General features: G+C 33.3%; 2 protein-coding genes across 4 annotated transcripts in view; one reads left to right on the top strand and one right to left on the bottom strand.

Moving 5' to 3' along the window:
- Positions 1–483: 483 nt before the first annotated feature.
- On the bottom strand, positions 484–24,863 carry LOC125668431 (TBC1 domain family member 2B-like). The gene is made up of 19 exons (XM_048902592.2): positions 24,265–24,863; positions 21,520–21,643; positions 21,073–21,316; positions 20,037–20,260; positions 19,167–19,294; positions 18,924–19,055; positions 18,347–18,563; positions 17,893–17,999; positions 17,711–17,796; positions 17,139–17,238; positions 16,051–16,177; positions 11,974–12,119; positions 11,263–11,371; positions 5,525–5,656; positions 4,014–4,151; positions 3,690–3,866; positions 2,573–2,707; positions 2,132–2,209; positions 484–792 (listed from the first exon to the last, which is right to left on the bottom strand). The coding sequence occupies exons 1-19, from the start codon at positions 24,696–24,698 to the stop codon at positions 700–702; spliced, it is 2,931 nt and encodes a 976-aa protein (XP_048758549.2). The 5' UTR covers positions 24,699–24,863; the 3' UTR covers positions 484–699.
- The window catches only part of LOC125668445 (RAB7A-interacting MON1-CCZ1 complex subunit 1-like), a 35,391-nt gene continuing 22,176 nt past the window's right edge, over positions 11,701–24,915 (top strand). The window contains exons 1-2 of one of the 3 annotated variants that reach the window (XM_048902614.2): positions 11,701–11,885; positions 21,531–21,611. The gene's annotated coding sequence lies outside the window, so the exon portion shown is untranslated. Of the gene's footprint in view, positions 11,886–21,530; positions 21,612–24,771; positions 24,893–24,915 lie in introns of those variants that run through there. The other 2 variants (XM_056162066.1, XM_048902615.2) reach the window with 2 other exon arrangements.

The raw sequence follows: 24,915 nt of genomic DNA, 5'->3' as shown, positions 1-24,915 counted from the left end.
CATGTAGATAGATAGATAGATGGTCTATGCATCTAGTTTTACAACTATATTGTACATACATAATTTTGGTTTATTATGCATCTAGTTTTACAGTATATTGTACATATATATTTTGACATACTATGTTTCTAATTTTACAGTACATATGTACATTGTACATATATATTTTGATGTTCTATGTATCTAGTTTTCTGTACATATATATTTTGATCTATCCTATGTGTCTGGTTTTATAGTATATTCTACAATATATTTCATATTTTGATATCTTGTGTGTCTAGTTTTACAGTAATATATATTTTGATATCCTATGCTTCTATTTTACAATACATATATATATATATATATATATATATATATATTTATATCCATTCTGATATCCTATGCATCTGGTTTTCGGTACATATATATTTTGATATCCTATGCATCTAGTTTTCGGTACATATATATTTTAATATCCATTTTGATATCCTATGCGTCTAGTTTTCGGTACATATAAATTTTAATATCTATTTTGATATCCTATGCGTCTAGTTTTCGGTACATATATATATTGATATTCTATGCGTCTAGTTTTCGGTACATATAAATTTTAATATCTATTTTGATATCCTATGTGTCTAGTTTTCGGTACATATATATTTTGATATCCTATGCGTCTAGTTTTCAGTACATATATATATTGATATCCTATGCGTCTTAATCATCATCACTGGAGTATCCTCGAGTGTCTTTCACTGACTGTTTAGAATACAACTCTTGTCGAACTTTATCCAGCTCAGCAAGTTCACCCTACAAATATACACACATGTACAGTCATTAAAAAAATTCAAAATTATTTATTATCAGAGGTCCCCCCACCCCTAAATTTTGAAAAGAAACTTATGTTAACTGACATAAAGGTTTACAATGATATGACAGATCAACATTTAAAAAGCAAAACAAAAATCTTTTCTTGTAGATGCAGCCTCTTTATGGCAAGCCCTTTTACCATTTATTCGAAAAATAAGATATCTCTTTAAATTAAAAAGATATCTCTTATCTTAAAGAGATATCTCTTTAAAATGAGAGATATCTCTTAATCTTAAGAGATATCTCTCTAAATAAGAGATATCTCTTTCACTTAGAGAGATATCTCTTTCACATAAAATTGTTTTATTGCTTGTAAACAATTCCCAAATTGTTGATTTTAATCAAAATGGACCCCACCCCCAATTTTTACCGTTATCTTATCTACATTAATCATTCTAATTCTTTAATTCCGTTCCGTTTTTCGTTCTGCGTTTTAGCAACACCCTAATGGCTGCAATCCCGTGGGAAGATTTTGCTTTTTGCCGCATGTGAAATGTATACATATACAGATAACAAAAAACAAAGACAATAAATTGATGAAATATGTGAGCTAGACTAGATTTCGCCTCTCGGCAACTTGACAATATTACCCCAACTACCTCTTCAACCTTTCCCGCCATTTGTACGCTAGAAGTACATGTATTTTGCTTGGTTAAAAAATAGGGTTACATCAATACAATGACAATGCAACAGGGAAAAGTCATTATGATCACCGGGGGGGGGGGGGGGGGGGGGAATCTAAAGAGATATCTCTTTATAGTAAAGAGATAATTCTTTTTGAAAATCTAGTTTTCTAGTAGACTAGAGATATCTCTTTATAGTAAAGAGATATCTCTTTTTGAAAATTTAAAGAGATATCTCTCTAACTTAAAGAGATATCTCTTTTTACATCGATAGAGAGATATCTCTTTACGCTAGAGAGATTCTCTTTCTCTCTGAGAGATATCTCTTTACGCTAGAGAGATATCTCTAAAAGAGAAAGATATCTCCCTAGCGTAAAAAGATATCTCTCTAACTTACAGAGATATCTCTTTAACCAATAAAGATATCTCTCTTATTTAAAGAGATATCTTATTTTATGAATAAATAGTAAAAGGGCTTGCCATACCTCTTACAAACACATAGCATTCGAAAATTAATTAATTAATCCTATGTAAGCCTGGATCCTGTGGAGACGCCATGACAAAATTTGGGACCTTCCACAGGTCATAACTTGGATCAAGCGAGCTTCTACTTTAAACCATTTCCACTCGACAATCCATTCTTTAATGGAGCTTACCTTGACTTGCAGCAGGTAAAATTGTCGTTTACTGGCAATGCCTCTCATTGGAAATGGATTCACTGTATGGAAAGCAATCTGAAACCAATATATAACTAGTAAGAAATGAGCTTTTTATGTTTCATACTGTCATTCTCATGTTATAAATCTTTATTAATATTCTGAATGGGTACTTTTGTTAACAAGATTCATTTTTAAGCATTTTTAGCAAGGAAGCAAGTGCGCTAATTTATGATTGCATTAAAATAAGAAATCTTCTCTTTATTTAATATCATCCTACACTACAAACATATACAAGTTCGTAATCATGCAAAATTGTGCATCGCTTCAAATTGCTCTAAATTTGAAATATTCTAAAACAAAAAACTCCCTATGATAATGATTCACACTTTATGTACATCTATGAATACATGTATTTCTAAATACAGATCATGTAATCACCTGAGCTACCCTCTGCACATCTGTGATTTTTTCTCCCATGATCCTCATGAAATGGTTTAGCTCCAGTGTGTTTGTCTTCACCATGATATCCTCCTCTACATACTTAAAAAATGCTACAGCAAATCTGAACAGCACCTATCAACAAAATGACATAATGACCTCTTGCATGATTTCAAAAACTTCATATAATTGTAGCTCAGACAGCTAGCTGTTAATGTGCGTAAACATTTTACTGCAACACATCTTGTCATTTTATTTCCTTCTCCAGATTTTCAAGGTTCACAAGAGAAATAAACATATTGGAAATTACATGAGGGTATGAACAGCAACATTCCACGACGGCATACTTCCTAAAGCGTGTTAGCATTTCATGAAAAGTAGGCCGGTGTGAAGTATTGCAGTTAATACCTTCATGTAGTTTCAAAAATGAAATTAATGACTTCTATTTACATTCTACTATTTTCACTTCTGTCAAAATTCCCAGCTATGAAAATAGATGACCTACATTTAACAAGATTCAAATGTGCATTCGTTGTTCACAACTGCAGCACATTCATTAGGGAATGGCTGTGATTACAATTTGTAAAGACATCAAAGACAAAAACATTGGAAATGCAAATATTTATACTTGTATACATGCTCAATCATTCATTTGGTTTGAATAACTTCAGGTAATCAAAATCTATAGTATCCATATTAAATGTTGGATCACTCCAAACACTAACAACACTATAGGAATATCTGAACCAAGTAATGTTACATGGTATGCAGCTATCCTGGAACAGAAGTTGATTTTTCTTTGGCCAATCTAAAGAATGACAGCCATATTGAAATTCAGATTATAAACACTTGCAGGACCACTAGAGGACAAAGTATGGGGACTTGGGATTCTGCCATTCTGAAGAAGATTTTGCATTTATCTCTATCAATCAAATGCCCTGACTGACCTTGAGCTTTCAGTCTATGAAGTATGTTTTTCACATAGTTCAAATGTTCCTTTCAAGGTTGTGTGCAGATAGACAGACAGAATGACCTGAAATCTTTCATCTCGGGGATATAAAATGCAGTGAACTGGATAAACTATAACTCTAGTAAATTATGCTAGCAGCCATCTTACCTTGCTGCCTTCATACAGGAATGCATCCCAGATTCTGAGGAATGTTTCTGTGGGAATGTTGTCTACAAACACGGTCAGGAACCAATTGAACGTGAAAAGAGAAAGGTCAACTGAGTGCTGCTCCAGGTGCATGGCTACCCGCGGAATCTTATCCAGGATAAGGTCCTTTAAAACTCGCTTTTAAAGAAATGTATTTGAATAAAAAAAATTGAACAAACCTCTTGCTCTACATATTGTTCAATATCAATTGATTGAAAAGTCTTGCTATGCAAAGTATATGTTTTGTATTTGAGCTTTTATGGATCTGTAACATGTGACTTTCACCTGATCTGCTTGAGCTGCCACCATGGTTTTGCTGTAGTAGTCTGTTGGCATGATTACATCGATGATGGCAACCAAGCACCAAAATGCCTCCTCTTCACTCAGAAACAGTAGAATAATGGCCGCCAATCTGTTCATACCCTGTCAACAGAACCTCAAAAGCATATCACAGAGTGAAAACTGAAGTAATAAAAGATTGGTGACAAATTATGTCAATAATATTTTGTTCAAGACAATGTAGTATGAATGCTTGTCATTGAAAACATTTCAGATATTGTGTGTGTACTTATTTTTGACAAACTGAAACTCGTCCTCTACATCATTTAGCTCACAAACAGTACATAATCTTAACCGTCATTCTCTGACTATAATATTATGTCTTCCAACTTCAACATTCATTTTATGAGATGAATTTCTAAAGCGAGTAATAAAGGATTTGTGAACAGAGTCAATGAGTTTTGTTAAGTAAAACTGTGAACAAAAGTTAGCAATCAAATGCTGATATAAAAAACCTTTTAGTGAATTTGAAATGTCCTCTAAAATTGCTTGTTTGTAGACATCAATAACACATTGTTCGATTAACTTGTAAGTATTATCAATTAAATTTGAGACATTCCAAAGATAAGATAAACCTATATTTGCCAGTTCTCTTTGAACGTTTACATTCCAACTATCATTACAGGAAACTTGTTCATTATAGCATGTTTTTAAGATAGAGTTATTTGATTGTTTTAATTTAAGCAACCTAATTTAAATCAGACTTCTAAGATACATCTGCACAAAAATATTTTTTTTACTGCATTACATACATGTATTTTCTCTACAATCCAGGGCCCATATTCACAAAATATCTTACGACATAGCTTGAAAAAATATTCTGTCTCATAATGAAATACCGATCACAAGGTCATTTAATATGTATTCAAGTTTTATAAACCATGGATGTACTTTACATATTAATTAAGAAAGTCAACAAGAAATGAAAAATAAGAAAATTATAGTGTTTGTAAATTTTGATCTTAGTCGTAAGATATTTTGTGAATGGGGCCACAGCAAGCTAAAAGTTCAGTGTTATCATGTATATCATATTTTTTTGTTTTTATTTTCATTACATTTCATTTTCATCTTATTTCCCTTTATTCTATTCATTCATTTTTATTGTTCCAATTTTCTTCAATAACAGGTTTCATACTCTAGAAAGGGCATTACTCATTAAATGTAATTATTGCCATAAGATTGTCCTGATTAAGATTACACATACCTGACAGTAGCCTATTAAGGAGTTGTACGTGCCAGCTGTATGCCAACAGGAGGTTCCTAAGATTGTCCTAATTAAGATTACACGTACCTGACAGTAGCCTATTAAGGAGTTGTGCCAGCTGTATGCCAACAGGAGGTTCCTAAGATTGTCCTAATTAAGATTACACGTACCTGACAGTAGCCTATTAAGGAGTTGTGCCAGCTGTATGCCAACAGGACGTTCCTCAGCTTGTTCTAATTAAGATTACACGTACCTGACAGTAGCCTATTAAGGAGTTGTGCCAGCTGAATGCCAACAGGACGTTCCTCAGCTTGCTTATTCCTGGTGATTCTACATTCTCATAAAATCTGTTGTTGGGTAAGGTTCTCAACAAATCTAGTTCAATCTGTGGAAATTCAGATGAAGATACAGCATATACCTACATCCTGAATTTGTATTTGATCTACTAAGTACATGGAAGACATTCAAGACAAGAGGTCTATAAGTCACATTGCTCATCTGAGTCATTTTGGCCCTGCTGTTGTGATTTTTAAAAGATTTGTTTCAATCTATTCCCATGAAAAATTTCAAAGGGTCCCAACAATAATTGAACATGAATTCACACAAAATGGGGATGCCTCAACACCAATATGTCCTTGCTATTCTGGGAGAAGGTCAAGGTCACATAGATCATGGCATGAAATTAAACGTCTTGCAATAAGGCCAATTAAAATTAATTGATAGATTATCATCCCCGCCCGTATGGAGCGCCAAATTAACATAAACTCAAATAATTGAAGATATCTTCAATTATTTGAAGATATCAATTCATTTGATGTGCGCAACAATTTAATTAAAGATCTCTTCAAATAATTAATGATATCTTCAATTCAGAATTATTGCGCGCATTAATTGAATTGATGATAACATTAATTCTTCAGCTGAATTGATGCACGCTTTAATTGAATTAATGATCTCTTCCAATGAATTAAATAAATGATATCAACAATTGAATTGATGCGCGCTACAATTCAATTGAAGAGAGCAATAATTGATATAATGTGCACATTAAATCAATTGATGAGAGCAATAATTGAATTGATGTGAGCATTAATTCAATTATTGCTCTCTTCAATTGAATTAATGATATCTTTAATTCATTTGAAGAGAGCAATAATTCTTTTAGAGAGAGCAACTATATAATTAAAGATATCTTCAATTCAACATATCCACAATTGAATTAATGATCTCTTTAATTGAATTGTTGTTCTCTTTAAAAGAATTGATGCACGCATTAATTCCTTATACAAAAGCATTGTAAATAATTAAAGATATCTTCAATTGAATTAAAGAGATCATCAAATTAATTATTGCGAGCAATATTTCTACGAAATTGATGCTCTCATCAATTGAATTGAAGAGAGCAATAATTGAATTAATGCGCACATTAAATGAATTAATGCTCTCATTAATTCAATTGATGCGCGCATTAATTCAATTAATGAGAACAATAATTGAATTGAAGTGCACATTAATTCATTTGATGAGAGCAATAATTGATTTAATGCACACATTAATTCAATTAAAGAGAGCAATAATTGAACTGATGATATCTTCAAATAATTGAAGATATCTTCAATTATTTGAGTTTATGTTAATTTGGCGCTCCATACACCCGCCCTTCAAAAAAGGGACCGCCCCGATTTTTTTCTATTTTCGCAATAATTATGATTTGAAACAAACTTGCTTCCCAGTAACATGAGTGAACAATTAAAGTCACAGACAGGGCCGTAACTGCCGATGAGGCAGACGAGGCAACTGCCTCGTCTGATTTTTTGGCAAAAAAGAAAATAAAATTATATAAATGTTATATTATAGGATATATGTTTAAAATGAAGACAAGCACCTTTGTCTTTGACACCATATTACGATTCTTTACATAGTACAAATGAAACACAAACATGATAAATTGGGATTTAAAAAGTGTCATTTTCAGTCGTAAAGTCAATCGGCGGCCCCCAATCCCCTGCCTCCCCTGATTTAGAACCCTACTTACGGCCCTGACAGAATGTTGGTTTTATATCTTCTACCAAGGATTCTTTGAATGTTAACTTGATTAACACTTTGTGTGATGCCTTTTGTCGTTATTTTTCTTTTTCTCGGGACATGAAAATTAAAAATAAAATCCTCCCAACTGCCCCATATTTTTGTGTGACCCCAGATGATAATCTACTAATTAAGTTGAATTGGCCTAAGAGATCTATATACAAAATAAATATAAAGTTCTACCTCTAATAGTTTGGAAGATATTAAAATAGGTACCGTATATACTCGCCTATAAGTCGGTTCGCCTATAAGTCAGTTGTATAGTTTTTAGGTTATTTTGGAGGGAATTGCCATTGACCCATTTATAAGTCGATCTAACTTTTTTCAAGAATCGGTTGACAATTTCAAATCGATGCTCTAATGTTTTTACCTGTGTTTCAAATAATGTTTTGAGAAATGCGCCAATATTTGATATTTTTTTCCTAACAAATGAATTTCATATCAATACTCTTATGTATTTATCTGTGTTCCAATAATGTTTTGGGATATGACATTGATATTTCACTTTTTATTCTCAACGCAGTATTAAGTCTTCCCCGGAAGACATGTGTCGCCTGCTAATGTTGAAAAAGTAAATTATTTTTTTTTGCTGTAAAAAATTCTAAGTCCCGGCAAACAGGAAGTTGATAAGCGACAGATTCGAAAATGTCTTACACAATACAGTTGGCCACACTGATGCTCTGTGCCAAATATCAGGGAGTTGCCCCATGTGGTTCTTGAGAAAACTGTGACAGAAATTTTTTTGCTGTAAAAAATTCTAAGTCCCGGCAAACAGGAAGTTGATAAGCGACAGATTCGAAAATGTCTTACACAATACAGTTGGCCACACTGATGCTCTGTGCCAAATATCAGGGAGTTGCCCCATGTGGTTCTTGAGAAAACTGTGACAGAAATTTTTTTGCTGTAAAAAATTCTAAGTCCCGGCAAACAGGAAGTTGATAAGCGACAGATTCGAAAATGTCTTACACAATACAGTTGGCCACACTGATGCTCTGTGCCAAATATCAGGGAGTTGCCCCATGTGGTTCTTGAGAAAACTGTGACAGAAATTTTTTGTGACGACAACGACGCCAGACGACGACGCCAGATGACGACGCAAGACGACGGATAGTGATCCCTATATGTCGCCACTGTGTGTAACGCAGGCGACACAACAAATTAAACAGTTACTATTTTGTTTATTTCGTCCATGTTTTTGGTGTTTAAAAAATACCAGGCTATACATTATGCCATCCAGAAAATTACTAATCTTCTTAGGACACTCCTATAAGTCGGACATAGAGTTTTGGACCAAAATTTAACTCCCAAAAATCCAACTTAAAGGCGAGAATATATGGTAAGGTTTTTAAAAGTAGGTCAAATTCCAAGTTAAAGTCACAAGGTCAAACACTGTGGTATCACATGTCTTGCCATAAAGAATCTATATACAGAATATGAAAGCTTTTCCTTAAATGGTTCATGTGAGGAAATATTTAAAAGGTTACATTTTCTTGAAAGTAGGTCACACTCCAAGGTCACAAGGTCAAAAATCATGGTATGAAATGAAAGGATTTGCAATAAGAAATCTATATACAAAATATGAAAGTTCTACCTTAAATAGTTCAGAAGATATTGAATAGGTCACATTTTTTTAAAAGTAGGTCAACTCCAAGCCCAAGATCACAAGGTCAAAGGTCATGTGTGACATATATAAAGCCAAGGCTTAACATAAAGAATTTTTGTTCAGTTTTTGAAAACCCTAACTTAAATAGTTCAGGAAATATTGAATAGGGTAAGTTAAACTCCAAGGTCAATGTCATAAGGTTAAAAACTTTGATACCATAGAAAAAACCATGTTACGAGGAATGTGCATATAAAATATAAAAGCCTTATCACTTACTTCTAAAAATTTATGAGCAAGGTTGCTATGCGTTACAATGTTCCCCACTGCCCCCCAAAAAGTTGAAGCACAAAAGTCCCTTAACTTCTGTAAAATTTGTTGAATCAAAATGATTGCGCAATACGATCAACTACATATGGTGACTAACAATCCTACAAAATTTGAACAAAATCCGTTGAGCGGTTTCAGAGGAGTTGTGTCCATAAAGTCAAGTGGGACGGATGGACAGACGCATAGATACCAGTATTTCTATGTCACAACTTGCGAACATTTGCATTTGGATTTCATTTAGTGTGTTCCTGTTACTTTTAAAATGAATTTGTTTTAACAATTGTTTAATCAATTTCCTGTATATTCCCCTATAAAATTTTGATCCCCTATTGTAGCCCCGACCTACCCCCAGGGGCCATGATTTGAAGAAACTTGAATCTGTACTATGTCATGAAGCTTTCATGTAAATTTTCACTTTTCTGGCCGAGTGATTCTTTTATGTGGCGGTAATATTTAATGCGAAGTAAACTAATGCACATTAAATTCGTATGCATCTCTAAATTAAAGGGTGCAAGAAATTAATTAAAGGATTGACTATATTATTATTTTTATAGATATTTGAATGAATATTGGGTAGATACAGAATTCATTGTTCAAAACACTAGGCCAATATCACAGGCACTCGACGTTTTAAATATCTATAATAAAAAAAAATTGTCTTCCTGTAAACAATATTATGTTTACAGGAAAGACAATTTTTTTTTATTATAGATATTTAAAACGTCGAGTGCCTGTGGCCAATATATAGTGTACATGTTTACAATGTACATGTAACTGATCTATACACACAAGGAGTTTTGGCGTGTTTGTTTTTATATGTTCCCAAGAAATTACTTGTTATTTCCTCTGACGATCAGCATTCATTGTATGCTGTTTGTCCATGTTTATTTTAGGGATTAATATTATCATTTTGATTAGTTTTTCGCACAAATCTAACATTAATATATATACATGTAGTTGACCACGGGTATGATGCATGTGACCCAAATTTGCCATTATGCATGCGTGTACATTTAATGTGAATTAGCTTCGCTTTGCGTTCACACAGAGCTAATGCGAAGTAAATTTAATTCGCATTAAGCGACGTAAAATTTAATTCGAAGTAAACTAATGCACATTAAATTCTACGTGTGAACGCGGTTCAGATTTAATTCACATTAACTTACGTTTAATGCGAATCAAATTCTTCGTGTGAATGAGGCATAAGAGAGTTAGATTTTTAATTCCTGATTAAAGAATAATAATTTTATTTAATATGGGTGGATGAGTCTTTCTCAATAGTTGAATTTATAATATTATATATATGTACATTATTACATATCTGATAGCATAAAAATGAGCTTCCTTCAAAGGAAATAAATCTTGAAAATGTTAATTTACACAAGTGAGCATTTGTGACTGATTTACACAAATTTACTGAGTAACATGATGTTTTAGAATTTGATAATTTGGGGAGATCATCTTTAACCCTTGACCTATTCATCCATGCTTTCATAGAATTCATAATATATTTACAAATTCTAGAGAGTCAACAAGTCTAACAAAAAGACCAAACTTAAATCGTTATTATCAGAAAATGTCTTGTGATTGAAAGTAGCTGAGCAATTCATCCATCTCTATACAAGAGGCAGGAAAATGTCAACAGTTTAATTCACACATTAAGATCACACAGAAATACAAACAAACCAATCAGAAAAGCTCACTTGGTTTCAATGGAGCTAAGAGTGTTTTGTAAATCCACTGCTGAGAAGGAGGAAGGAACACATAGAAAAGAGGAAATAGGTTTGGATGAGAGATAATGAATAGATCATAGACAGATAAGTATGAGGAAGTGTTGTGAAAGCTAGCTATTAGAATACTGCCAACAGCCGAGTACGTCTATGATGAGTACGAAACAAGGAAGACAGCAACAATCATACATTGAATAAGTCAAATTGATACAATTTACTTCAATTAAACTGAAATAGTATCAGTACTTGTTTTGAAGCTGGGTCATGGGAAGGGCCCTGTGATTTAGCCACCAGTTGTTTGTAGTAATGAGGTCCTAGTTTGTCCCTCATAGCCCCAACATAGAAGTTAGCACATCTAGAAAAAAATACATGGAATTATTTATTGAAATTTTGTTTCATTTCTAATATCACTCTGCTTTACAATACCATCTTGTGTATAAATACATTTACGTGTAGCCGTACATTGTAAATTTTCATTCTCTATTCACAACATTAGATAAAAGCATGACATTTCAAATCACTGAAGGATAATGATCAAATGGACAAGATGAAGATAAGTTTTTGTACAAAGTTTAAAATTTTTACATTTGGAAAGTCTCAAGAAGCTATTAAGTGTCTTAGCCAATCAGAAGCCATGATGTCATATCTAGATTAACTGCTTCAAATTTGAAAGATAGTAAATTTCTATTGGGAAGCAAGAGGATCATTAATACCAAGTATGATTGATCAGAAATTCTCGTATTTTGGAGAAATTCACAAGTAGTGACTGTGTGGCTATGGAGCCATTTCAGAGGTCATTACGAGTAGAGGTCATTTGTTTACAGACACTGATGCCAACAGAATGGATGATGGACACCTAGTGAATCAAGGTAATGGCTTACACTGAACTTAGGACAGGTGAGCTTAAAAGAAAATGGTAACTTACATGAATTGATATGGGTTTGTAGCATCACTCACCCCTTCCATATGATCTCTTTGTACTCGTGCGGGACTCCTGATCGGATCATGAGTTTTAGTTCCTGGGTGCGGAGGAAGGGTTTGCCTGTCTGAGCCATAATAAAGTTCTCCCACTTCACCTGATGGGACAATTCCTCACCCTGCCTCTATCAATAAATACCTAATATATAGCATTTATCTATGAAAGTCTCAAGTACGACTGATGACTTGACCTTTAATCTTTGTTAATCAATTTGATCATGAATTAGAGTCAAAATCGGCAAGCATCAAGCATTATGTAAAAAATTTGGAAAGTGGCGTGAAAATAGATATGGTTGAAACTCCTATAAAATGTTCATAATAAATAGCCTAATAAAAATAATGAACCAAAAAATAATTTTTCCCTTTGTTACTATGGAAACCATGTGCCTTTTGGATGTACATGTATTATGTATTTAAGCACAACACCAGAATTCATGTTAATGCAAACATATATTTATTACAGCATGGTTATCATAAAATCTTTTGATTGGATTATGTATTCAAACATATTACACTCATTTATTATAATTAACATTATCTACACAATCACAAAATTTAAGTTCTTTCAAATATTGGCATCATTTTGGTTTTATTACGGTAAATGGCAACTATAACCATACATATTATTTATATTCAAACATTTTTGTTTTAATTGGTGAATTTACTTATATTTATTCATTAGAATACAATTTATATTAGGCCTAGTTTATTGTACAGTAGCAGTCATAAGTAACAATTAAAAAGATTGAAGTGAGCTAGTTAGCTATTTTGCAATGAAAGATATTCTTTAGGCCTACTCTAAATGTGTTCAAGATCTATAGTGAATTAACATAATGTAGTACATGAAAAGGGTGAGAATTTTTTTTTTTGTGGAAATGTTTTAAAATTTTATATAATTTATATAGTAGTTGAACTAAAGAGACAGGATGTTGAGGGTTTTTACCATTCAATAGGGCAAGTACATAAAAGTATCCAGAATCTTTTCCCTGGGGGTGGGGGGGGGGGGGGGGGGTGTTACCACATGCAATTTTCCCAATCTAAAACACTTATTACTAGTATTTTACAACTGGAAGTGCATAAGAATATGCAAATATGCAGATATATTCATTTCCTACCAAGCTATAAATGTGTGCCTAGCCTATACCAATAAAATAAGGATGGTTAATTGAAAAACAACAACAGTATATTGTAGTACAGGAGCTGACATATTCTTCATAGAACAAATTAGAATAATATCACATTGTACGGAATCTTTCACCCATTGATTAGATACATCAGCATCTTGTATATAGAATATTTAGTGTATATTTTAAGTTTGCTACATGTTACACACCTCGACATTTTTATTTAAATTGGTAATTCATTAAGATCCATTCAAGTAAGTAAGTAAGTAAGTAATTTTTATTTAAAGTCGGAAACTATATACAGGTAAACAATAAACATGAGCTAAGAGCTCTTTAACCGACTATATAAAAGCATGATTAATCAAGGTGATCAGTTGATGTCATTACAAGCTTACAATCACATCTTTCCATACACTTAAGTACAATTTCTTTGTCATTATTAGTAAAGCTGCATTTGTTAGTTGCTTTTACATTTTACCTTCTTCATGCATACCATGATAAACTAACACTAAGACAAGAGGGGGGGGGGGGCTGTCATCAGAATTCACATCACTGGGTGGGGTATATACCAAGTACCAAGGAATGGAAACTTGACGTGAGGGGTTGATGTAATTTTTAGATGCAGAAAAACCAGAGGTTTGTATTTTTCTGTTGCACAAAACAAACTCGTAATTTAGATCCGCCACTGCCTCAAATAAACTATGACGTTAAAATATAGACTGTGACATCTTACATATATCATCTTGCCCCTTTCAGAGATATTCACAGGTACTTTACAAAAATGCATTATAAATGGCAACAACTTGTGTTTTGTGTAAATGTTCAATAATTAAGAGTTTTCTTACTCTTTGCTAGATAGGCACAATGATTCAAAGTTGCTGAAAATCTCAATTTTCCAAAATTTGCTGTCTTTTATCATTGCAACCAGGACACATACTTTTAGCAACCAAATTTTGTTTGATATGCATCATAAGTGTTGAGCCATAATGACTTGCAATTTTTCATCCTACTTGGTGAACCTGTATGCAAAAGATGTAGGGGAATTACACACAGGAGAATAAGGAAAATGTCCTATTTGAAGCACATATTTACATTATCCCTGAAGGTCAAAGGAAAGCTTTTTTATACATATATTGTACTAAATATGGGTGTTCTCGTAAAGCTGAAAACCATTTTGATTGAATTTTAAGCATTATGCTTAGACTGACTGCATGGTGTTTGAAAATCGTTCATTTTGCCAATTTTTTCAAAGTCTGAAAATAATATACCAGATTTGTTATCTCAATGCATTTATAATGGTTGTAAAATTGGGGGAGGGGAGGGATCTCCCCAAATGACAAAAGAGTGTATCATTGTTGTTTCTTAAGCTGGGTAAGATTTCTTTTCATTATTTTAAAAGAAGAAATAGATTTTTAGCAGGAAAATTTGAAATTTGTTAGTTATATTCAATACATGTTATCATTCCAAAGACAAAACTGTTATTTTTGTAACACGGGAATGACCCTGAACACATTGTTATTAAAAAATCTGAACAATTTATATATAGTATAATAAGATAAGATAAGTTTATTCCAATTTTGGGCCCAGAGGGCATAACAGTAGTATGTATAAGTCAGATCAAATATGAATTATAATCTTATAATCAGATTTCCCTCCTCCCTTAAAAAAAACTTTGAAATGCGCAAGATTTACATATATACATGTACATTTGAACCTTTTTTGAACTTTATTGTACCAAAGTTGTCCATCAATTTTATTTTACAGATATAACATAGACATGATATATGACACCTAACAAGAATAGTCTCAAGGGGACCCGCGTTAGAATTGGTCCTGATCAGTACCACTTGCTTGTAATAAGAGGTGACTAAATGGGATGGTCCTTCAGATGAGACAACAAAAACTGAGTGCCCCGTGTCATAGCAGGTGTGGCACAATAAAGATCCCTCCTTGCTCAAAGGCTATAAGTGCCGAGCATTGGGCCTAAATTTTGCAGCCCTTCAATGGCAGTAGTGATGTCTCCATGAGTGAAAGATTCTCAAGCGGGACGTTAAACAATATACAACCACCCAACCTAACAAGAGTACAGTTTTCATTTTTTCAAAGGTGGTTGTATATTTTCATTATATAGCAATAAACTTCTGCTATTCAATAAGTGTTAAAATTAATGTTTTTCATCCATATATTGTCATGGCAACAATTACCCTAGAAAACTTGAGTGTTTGTTTTGAAAATGGGTAAAATCATTCTAAAATCAAATCAGGTAGACAAATTATCACATCATATCAAGTAGAGCCTCTGAGGAAATATATTTCCCCAAATATTAAGCTAAAAATCATTGATTTCCACAAGGATTTGTACTGATGTAACTAAGGAAATGAATCAATATGTCTAAAATATTTTTTTTAGTTTGCAGGTTTTTGTGTTAAGTGGGATAAGATCAACTATATATCAGGAGAGGAAAAAAATATTTGAGTTTCCACAAAATGCTTGATGTTTGCTGATCTTGACATTTAATTAGATTGGGGTCATTGGAATTTGCATAACATTTAAGTGATGATGATTTTAATTAGTATGTCCAACAGATCAGATGTGTCTTAAGCAGTTCTATCTCCAATCCCAAAAATGATTATGTAGTTTACTATAAAGAGTACTTTCAGCTGGTTTAGTGTAAAAATTGTGCTGTTTTTCATTCTTTTGTTTTTTCTACATTTAATAACTTTTTGTCTTGGAGGAAATTTGACAGTATTCACTATTTGTGTCACTGCATGGGTTTATTTTAGTGTTGTATGAAATTTTCCTCTCATGATTTTGTATCTATAGTATAGGTTCAGCACATTCTGGCATGAAAACATTGTTGCTTTTTCAGTACTTATTCTGGTATATATATACAGAAAATAATAAACAAGAAACAAAATCTCTTTTCTCTTGCCTTGACTTTATCACTGACTTCAGAAGATTTTCTCTCTAGTTTCTGAGCTTCCAAAGTCACAGGGTCAAATTCTCCACTCTCAAAATCGTATTTCTTCACAAAGCCATATCTGTCATATTCCTGACCACTGAAATCCAAATTCCAAAGTCATTTCAAATTTTCTGTTACATGTTTATAAGTAAACAGATAAACACTGGTTATCTTTAAGAATATAGATGTAAGTTTGTGTCCAATTGTGGGTAGCCTTAGAGTTCTAAATTTTTGCTTGTTCTATATGTCTTAATGTCATTCAAGATTATTAACTCACAAAAAATTTGTTAAAATGTGGCAATATTGCTGGTTTCAATATCAGTAATCTACCATCTAGATATAAAATTGTGTATTAAAATATATACCTTACTCAAAACATGAAAAGTGGGATCATTTTGCCTCTTTCTTTTTGTTTGTTTTCATGTCTTTTTTGTTTGTTTTTCTGTCTCCTTTTTAATTCAAATTTCAGGTTTTTGAATCCTGACCTCATGCAAAACAAATGGGGAAGAAAAAAGAACATTGCTCTGATCTAATTCAGAAATCCACTTCGTGAACTAGCAAAAGTGATATATTACATCATCTCTGATACTGAAAACTTCTTGTTTTGATGGAAGTCCTACTTATAACTGTATATATATATATGGTATAAGACATGCACAGCACTTCACAAAACTTTATTTCCTCAATCTTCTCTCAGTGAGACATAATATTTTGGAAATTCCATTTGTTTATCAATACATACATACATGAATATAAAATTATTCTAAGTAGCCTAGCTTTTTTTTTGCACCAAAACAACCTCATGGATTTATGTGCAAATAAAATTATCACAAATAAAATAAGGCTTTATACAGTACATGTACAATGCTATCCATCAAAATATCTCCTCAGTTTTCCTTTTTTATCCCGAATTTTCCATGAAATCCAATTAAATTATGATTTATAAAATGCTTATAAATCAATTACCTCTTTGTCAAAAATCTTCCTTTATACATGTATCACAGCCCGATTTATTGGAAGATTGTTATCACACGTACTGGTACCTAAAAAACCCCTACCTGGATGTGAGAATACATTCATGGTCATCAACATCCTCATTTGTCTGGAGGGCGTCTGACAACAACTGGGAGATGATCGTCTGTGAATTTCGCTCTCCATCTACTCACGAAAAAGACCCAGTGGCATGTAATGAAGTACAAGTTTTGTAAATGAGATAAAAACTGTATGCATGGGGGGGGGGGGGGGGTGAACTCAAGGGTTCATGTGAACTTTACTGACATACAATTTCATTTATTGATATTGCTGTAAACCAGCTCTTATTTGCACACAAAATATAACTGTAAAATTTGCAGGCAATCCTGTTTTATGAATATTTTATGAAACCTCTTCGTTTTTGATAGAATGAAGTGTAAGAATCATTTGTAATTAGTAAGAAACAAGGTACACCAAAGGATGGTGAACAGTTCACTACTATCTCAACGATTCTAGGAGAAAATTTCTAAACTTTGAAATAAAGTGATCTAATGAACAGGAAATGTTTTTTTTTAAGTCCTGGTAAATGAACAGTCATATAGAAACTCTTAACATTCAGTGTTTTTTGTAAATGCTGTATAAATCATTTCACACCTACCCATCACAGGTTGTTCCATTTCTTGCAGTAAATAGAGATATTTGCTTTTGGTCTGTAAAAATTTTGCCTCTAGCTTTGCATTGTCCCTACAGATTGAAAAAAGACATAATTGAAGAGCATCAATACAATAATCTTTGAATTTGATGACATTTCTCCAAATCCTACAATTGCTGTGTCCTTACATCATAAGACATTTGTGTTGTTCATCATCAGTCTGCCTCAGTTCATTCAGCTCCAGAATTTCCTTGGTTAAGAATTTATTCTGTAGTTCATAAGCTTGGCACATATCCTGAAATGGAAAAGACATGTTAAACTGAACATCAAACATGTGAAAGTTCAAAAATTTTGAAAATTACTTTACATGAATTTTTTCAGAATAACATATTAAACTCCTAAAATTCCTCCCCTAGCCTGTTAAACTAGAGTCTTCCACTCTATAAGCCTTAAGCAGAGTGTTTTGTGCTCTCATTTAAATTTCAAACAAATGCAATATCATAGGTTCAAATGTTCATGGAAAAAATATCCTTTATTTGAAAAACTTGTCATCATTGATCAACTGACTTTGTTGGTCTTGCTCAGCCTTGAAAACAACAAAAACAAGCGTTCATGAAATACTGAAGAAACTACAAAACATACTCTGAGTTTCTCTAGCTCTCTGGTGTCCGTGTCAAAAACCACTGATTTCCTGATGGTGGGGCTGGACGGGGAGGATGAGGAGCTTGGGTCATTGTTGTTTTTTTCTAGCTCAAACATCTCATTGGTCAGTTTGACAATAACCTCATCCTTAGCCTGGAGCATGTGCTGAAGCATGGTCAACTGATCTTGTATTGACTTCATCTCCTCTTCAGTCAATCTGTGTTGGGATATGCAAGGTTTTCTTTCTCGCTTACTTTTATTTATTTTTTTTGTGCAAGCATGAAATTTATTCAAATGATCATAACAACACAAGTATCGATACCTGAGAAATATCTCTGGGAGCTGCACAACTCCTGATTTAGAAATATTTTGTATTCTAAACCTCAATGGACTTGAATTGAATCTCTGAAATATTATTCCTAATGAATGCTGTAACTAGCTTGTTTTAAATGTTTATCCTGACATCCTGAGTTGTGAAAATGGTGGGTTCAAATAATCTCTTGACTTAAAAATTCCATTATAAACCCAACAAAAGATTTCCAGTTCAGGTTCTTCTTAGTATGTCTTCTTAACATACCTTTGTTTCTGAGCAACAATGGCCTTTTCTTCATTGGTTGTTGTCAAACAATACTCTAGTTCTACAATGTGTTTATCTCTCTCCTTCAGCATCTGATGGAGACCTTCCTCAGACTGGTTTACACCATCAAATCTAACAGCAACAATTTAAATACACATTAAAAAACCTGTGTCTTCATTGACACCATATGCAAAACCAGTAATGATCAAGTTCTGTCACTGCCTTCTTGGCTACTTAGCTTACCTTGTTTGGATTTCCTTCCTGAGATTGTCCACTTCCTTTTGAAGCAGACGGACAATTTCTCTGTTTGCTTGGAGCTCCTCCTCTGTCCCCTGGTGTTCCACTCTTAGGATATTCACATCATTCTGAAGCTGCAACAAATCAACAATAAAACAATTCTTTTAAAGTATGTAACAATTAATTCTAAAGAAATTTCCTAAACTAGTATATAAACCCATATTTACTATGACTCAGTGTATTTCCTGTCTTCAAAGTCTCAACACTAGTACAGCAAAAATACAAATACTGTGGTTTTATCAGTTTTCAAGAGGATCAAATTTCAATAATTTGTCAAAAACTATAGTTACGTTCTTGAAAAGCTACCCTTAAATCTTCCTTATAAATCAACAATTTTTTTTACTTCATTCATCAATTGATTTTGTGGTCTGTCACACCCAGTACAATGTCGGTCAGATGTATGGTGGCATTTGACGAAAATTGGTGAAACTATGGTAAGTAATACATAAATATGCTGGTATCAGTCGTAGTAACCCCAACCCGATTGAAATAAGATCTTTGATCCACTCCCAACTGTATAGGTAACAGCTATTACAATGTAGTAACCCCAACCTGAATAGAATAAGATCCTTGATCCGCTCCTGACTGTAATGGTAACAATTACGATGTAGTAAACCTTAAATTTGATTAAAGTAAGATCAATGATCCACTCCTGACTGTACTGGAAACAGTTGTAAAAAAAAAATCAAATCTCATTAAAAATTAGATCTTTGATCTGCTCCCGATTGTACGGGTATCAGTTGTAGTAAACCCAATCTGGTTATAATAAGATCTTTGATCCACCTCTGATTTAATATGTCACTATTTCAGATTTACCTGTTTACACTTAAAGCATACTCCTGCATGATTAACAGATTCATCTACTGTTTTGGATCGTCGGACAACCTTCAGTTTGTTTAATGCTGATATGAATTTCCCCTGGTTCCTCAGTGGAGGTGAAAGGTCACCAGATGTCCGCTGTTTGAGGGGCTGATCCAAGAAGGTCCAATCTTCTGAGGCAGGGGAAGGTGATGATGTGTTTGAGGCATCTGGTTTTTTGGCTGTTATAGAAATACAGCAGTATTTGATAAGCATCGTATATGAATACTGAAAATGAACCAAACTCTAGCAACGATATGTATTATGTTTAAAAATGTGCATGGATGACCAATGTAACAATTTAATAAGATTGTATAATTTCATATGTTTCATTTCTAAAACATGGTATCAAAATGAAGATCAGACTGTATGGACACTGGATGTAATATCATGTTAGTTGACTATCATTCATGCATATTAACCATTAAAATTTCTATGAAGTTGACCAAGTCAGGATCATCCTGCCATTAATGTATACCCCACATAAATGTCTGGGCACAATGCTCAAAATATTTCCCAGACTCAGTGTGAGGCATATTTTAATCTGATAAGGATGCTGAGAGGCTAGTTCAATAAGGTAATACCTTCGTCCATAACTATGAATCAAACTCGAGAAAGTTAGAGAATATTTTTTCCTCAGAAAGAAAAACAGATTCAGTGTTTAGAACATCTTTCTTCCTAAAATAGACGTTTTTGGACTCTTCCCAGCATAACTATAAAATTCAAGTTGAATGTGACTCTTTGGGCGACTCTAGTTCAAAATACAATAGTTTCAGTTTATCCTAATAAGGTATCCTTTTTTAAATTTCATACAAGGAACACATGAATTTTATCGGGAACTATCGCAATCACATTTTTTTAAATAACTTAATTTTCTTGTTTACTAGTTTTGTATAATCTAATGGGGAAAACTTTTTTTTCTAAAGAAAGCATCTAGATGTTTGTGGGAAGTAATACACAAACAAACAGCGGGATGATCCAGATTAAGGTTGACCTTGATCTGTTTGCTTCCTCTTGATGTTGGTCACGACCTCTTGAATGTCTGACTTGAGATTTGATGCTGTCAGCACTGATGGTTTTGCTACTGATGATGTCCATTCACCCAAGGAAACTCGTGTGACACCGAATTTATCTGAGGAAGGGATTTCTGGAATTTCATTTTTTTCTGAATTTCCTGTTTCACATTGAGGTTGCTTTTCTGATGCTGATAATCCTCCTAACGAATTAGGTCTGGGTGTCTACAATTTATTCCAGTAATTATTTATTCACTTTCATCATTCAAATAATTGCAGTACTGTGTTGTAAAATAATGCTCATAAAATTTGTTTTATTTGTAGCGATTTTCTTTAGAATTACAAACAAACACTCCCCCACCCCCCCAAAAAACTACAACTTTGTACTTGACAATGTAATCATAACTGTTCCAAAAATTTTTGTTTACCTTGGATACAGGTTGAGAATTCCTCTGAGTGGCATGAGTTCGCCTCCTCTTTTGAAGTTCCTGCAGCCAAAACATCATTACATGGCGATCAGGTGCCTCCAAATAGTAATCTTTGTTTTCTGATCTATAATCAAATGAGTAAAAAAGTGAAGATAATGAACAGTGATTAATCTGATAAATCCTATAAAGAATATAAATTGAGAGTAGGGTACACATGGGCTACTGGACACATCAGAGCTGGAATCAGGTGCCTGGGAGGAGTAAGCATCTCCAATCTAATTAAAATCAGATCCTAGGATACGCTCACAATCGCTATAATAGGATCTGACATAACCCCATAGGGGGTCATGTCTGTATCAGACCTTTCGCTTGGAATATTCATGAGAACTATCAGCCAGTCAGATTGCGCCATACAGACAATGATGGCTATTTAGGCGGATCCTGGCAATTCGTAAACAAATTGCTGTAATCTCTCTCCCACAAAGTTTATTCCACACTGTAAAATTGTATATTCTCGCATAGTGAATTTTAAACTTTCACAATAATGCCTAATCTATTCCGTTCATACAAAGAACAAAACGTACGATATGAAATACACCCAAATTGAATTAATTGTGAATTCCGATTTATGTATAAATAGGGATGGGTACGATTTGAATAGTTTTCAAGATGGTTTACTTAAATAATGCGAGGAATAAAGCGCCAGTCGACGTCAACGTGCATTGTGACGTCGCATCTAGCTGCGATATGTTTTCTTTCAAACCAAACAATCGCAGCCACTTTCCTTTAATTGTGAACACCGACGATTTAAAAGCCGACGCGCTGATTGGCGGGCATAAAGTTCATCTGAACATGACCCCTAATCGGATTATGTCAGATCTACTTACACAGAGTATACGGCGCGGATCTAAGAAGTCTGATTTTAATTAGATTGAAGCATCTCCTGTTGACCTATCACATATGCTGTGAGCTCTATATGTTAATCAGGTAAAACGTATCCAAAGTCAAAATCAGGATGTAAAGAACAGTCTAATAAATTGGTATGAAACATGTCAGACAGCATTTGACCTGTGACAGGTTGTATCTGCAAATTATATCATTTTAAAAACAATATAGAATTTGCAAAATGCTGACTTTAAAGCATTTACAAGCTGTAACTGACGGTATTTTTTCAACTATCCAATTATTCACCAAATAACACCTACTGGTTTAACTAATATAATCCCCAAGATCTGAAGAAAAATTCTGCAAAATAAACAAGGGAATATTGTTTGAGAGCACACCTACAATGAGCGTTTCATATAAACCGCCATTGTGTCGTATACACGGACATGGGAACGATGATTGCCGAACATAATCGGGTTGCTGAGACCGAGGCCATATACAAAGAGTAACTACACGTGTCGTTTGTTTTAAAATATTACGTTGTTTCATGAATGACTAGAAATACTATGCAAGTGTAAAAAGGTAATAATTACGCAAATGTGCCACTCAAATGAAATTTTGATTGTGAACTTTATATAAAATTGGCACGATAAACTGTTTACAAATCTAACATGTGCTCAGTGCCAGTCTCTTTCGCTTTTTCCGAACTGGTGACCTCCAAGGTCAATGCACATCGGTGGTTACGAGCAGGAATTACTGACAGGATGACAATGATTCATGAATCTATATTTTCTGCTGATTTGACGGGTTTATTGCTTCAGATTCACTTTGATTCTATTAAGTTATATATATTCAATCACATATATGTTGACTATTTGTTCTTTTATTTTTTAATTTATTTTCCGTCAGTTACAGCTTGTATTGCTTTAAACAAGACTGTTGAAACCCCTGTAACATCAACTTATTTTTCAGTATCCTGCCTTGATTTAAAAATTAATCATATGCAGAACATGCTCTTGTATATTGAATTAGTTGAGAGACATAAACACCACTTGCAGGTGATAATAGAATATTGCTGCATAAATATTGGAAGCTGATCAGATGAAGAAAAAGTTGAAGTCATCCTGTTTGCCATAAAGCCGAGCTGTTAGTTTGTAGTTAACATACAACTATGTTCAATAAAATATCCACATATGAAGCAGATATGGAAGGCTGTGGTGTCTTTTATTTCAAGCTCATTGGGATATATTAAAAACAATTTTCTATTTGCTTTAATTTAATTGTGCTGGTAATCTGCTTACAGTTGCTCAAATATCACATCATTTATAGGACCTAAAATTCACTGACTTAAGACAATCAACTAAATTCACAAACTTTTCATCAAAACCCAGTCCTCATTCCCATAAGATTCTGAATGTTATAAAAAATCAATCTTAAAGTAAAAGTACTAATAACACAGACTTTTTTCTTGACTTGCTGTTTCACAAATGAAAGGCTATATATATAGTTACTTTAAATATCACCATTCAAAAAATTAATTTGTTCCAAAACAATTTTTTTTAAAATTCTGCAATCAATGATTGACGACAGAAATGAACTTATTATACGAAAATTTGAAATAAGATTTAGATTTTTATCTGATATCAATCTTTTGATCTTGCCCCTTAGACATAAGCAATTCAACAACTTCATTGATGGTCTCAATTGGGCTTTTATTCAAGTACTTCCACACATCCCTTTTTTCTATATTCCAGTTATCCTATCTATTTTCTTCTGAATTTTAAAGTAAACAAAAAAAAACAAAAAAAAAACAAACAACCCCCCCCCCCCACCAATCATATAATTTTTACAAAACCTAACCTGATTTCAAATCCTCCAGGTTTATCAGTCTTACTAGCATCAAAATAAAAAGTGGCATGTGAAATGTCTATTTCACCAAGAGGTAGAAAATCATGAGGATTCCTATAAAAGTATAATCTGCTGTTGGTGTCACTGTAAACAAACCATCTCAGTCGATTAAATTTTAACAGGCCTTTGCTGGAAGTGATATGCAACCATCCAAATAATCTGGTATCTGAGGAATCAGGAAGTCCAGGTTTAATCCTTCTGCTTACTTCGTCACTACTTGTTTTTTCTAGGATATGATTGGCATTGTCTTCTAGCTTGTGGTTGTTTTCATGTTCCATTTCACTTGATATGTCACATGTTACTCCGCTGCTTCTGTTTACATTACCGTCGTTATCTGCTGTAGTACCTTGTACTTTCATTTTGTCTCCGCCCCCCTCCGCGTCCATAATTATAAGTTAAGCAGGTTCTTCAAAAGATAAAATTCTTTGCAGCAGAGGAAGATAACATCGGTGTAATAAAATTTAGCAATATCTGTTCCCATGACAAGACAAGGAATTAAAATTAAAGCTCGACACTACGAAAGCGGAAATATTGTCCAATTTTCAATTTAAAAGCCAGCGGCTGAAATCTCGATCCCAAGGTAAAAAAGTAAAATAATATTGT

The sequence above is a fragment of the Ostrea edulis genome, chromosome 4 (genome assembly GCF_947568905.1).
Source record: "Ostrea edulis chromosome 4, xbOstEdul1.1, whole genome shotgun sequence".
Lineage (NCBI taxonomy): Eukaryota > Metazoa > Mollusca > Bivalvia > Ostreida > Ostreidae > Ostrea > Ostrea edulis.
Note: the sequence above shows the minus strand (reverse complement) of the source record. Positions and strands in the feature narration are given on the sequence as shown.

Excerpts from the sequence above, each read along its gene's own strand:
- LOC125668431 (XM_048902592.2), bottom strand. The coding sequence starts at position 24,698 with ATGGACGCGGAGGGGGGCGGAGACAAAATGAAAGTACAAGGTACTACA. Across the intron at positions 19,295-20,036 it reads TATGCTTTAAGTGTAAACAG|CTTCAGAATGATGTGAATAT; the intron begins GTAAATCTGAAA and ends GATTTGTTGCAG. Across the intron at positions 17,797-17,892 it reads CAACACAAATGTCTTATGAT|GGACAATGCAAAGCTAGAGG; the intron begins GTAAGGACACAG and ends TTCAATCTGTAG.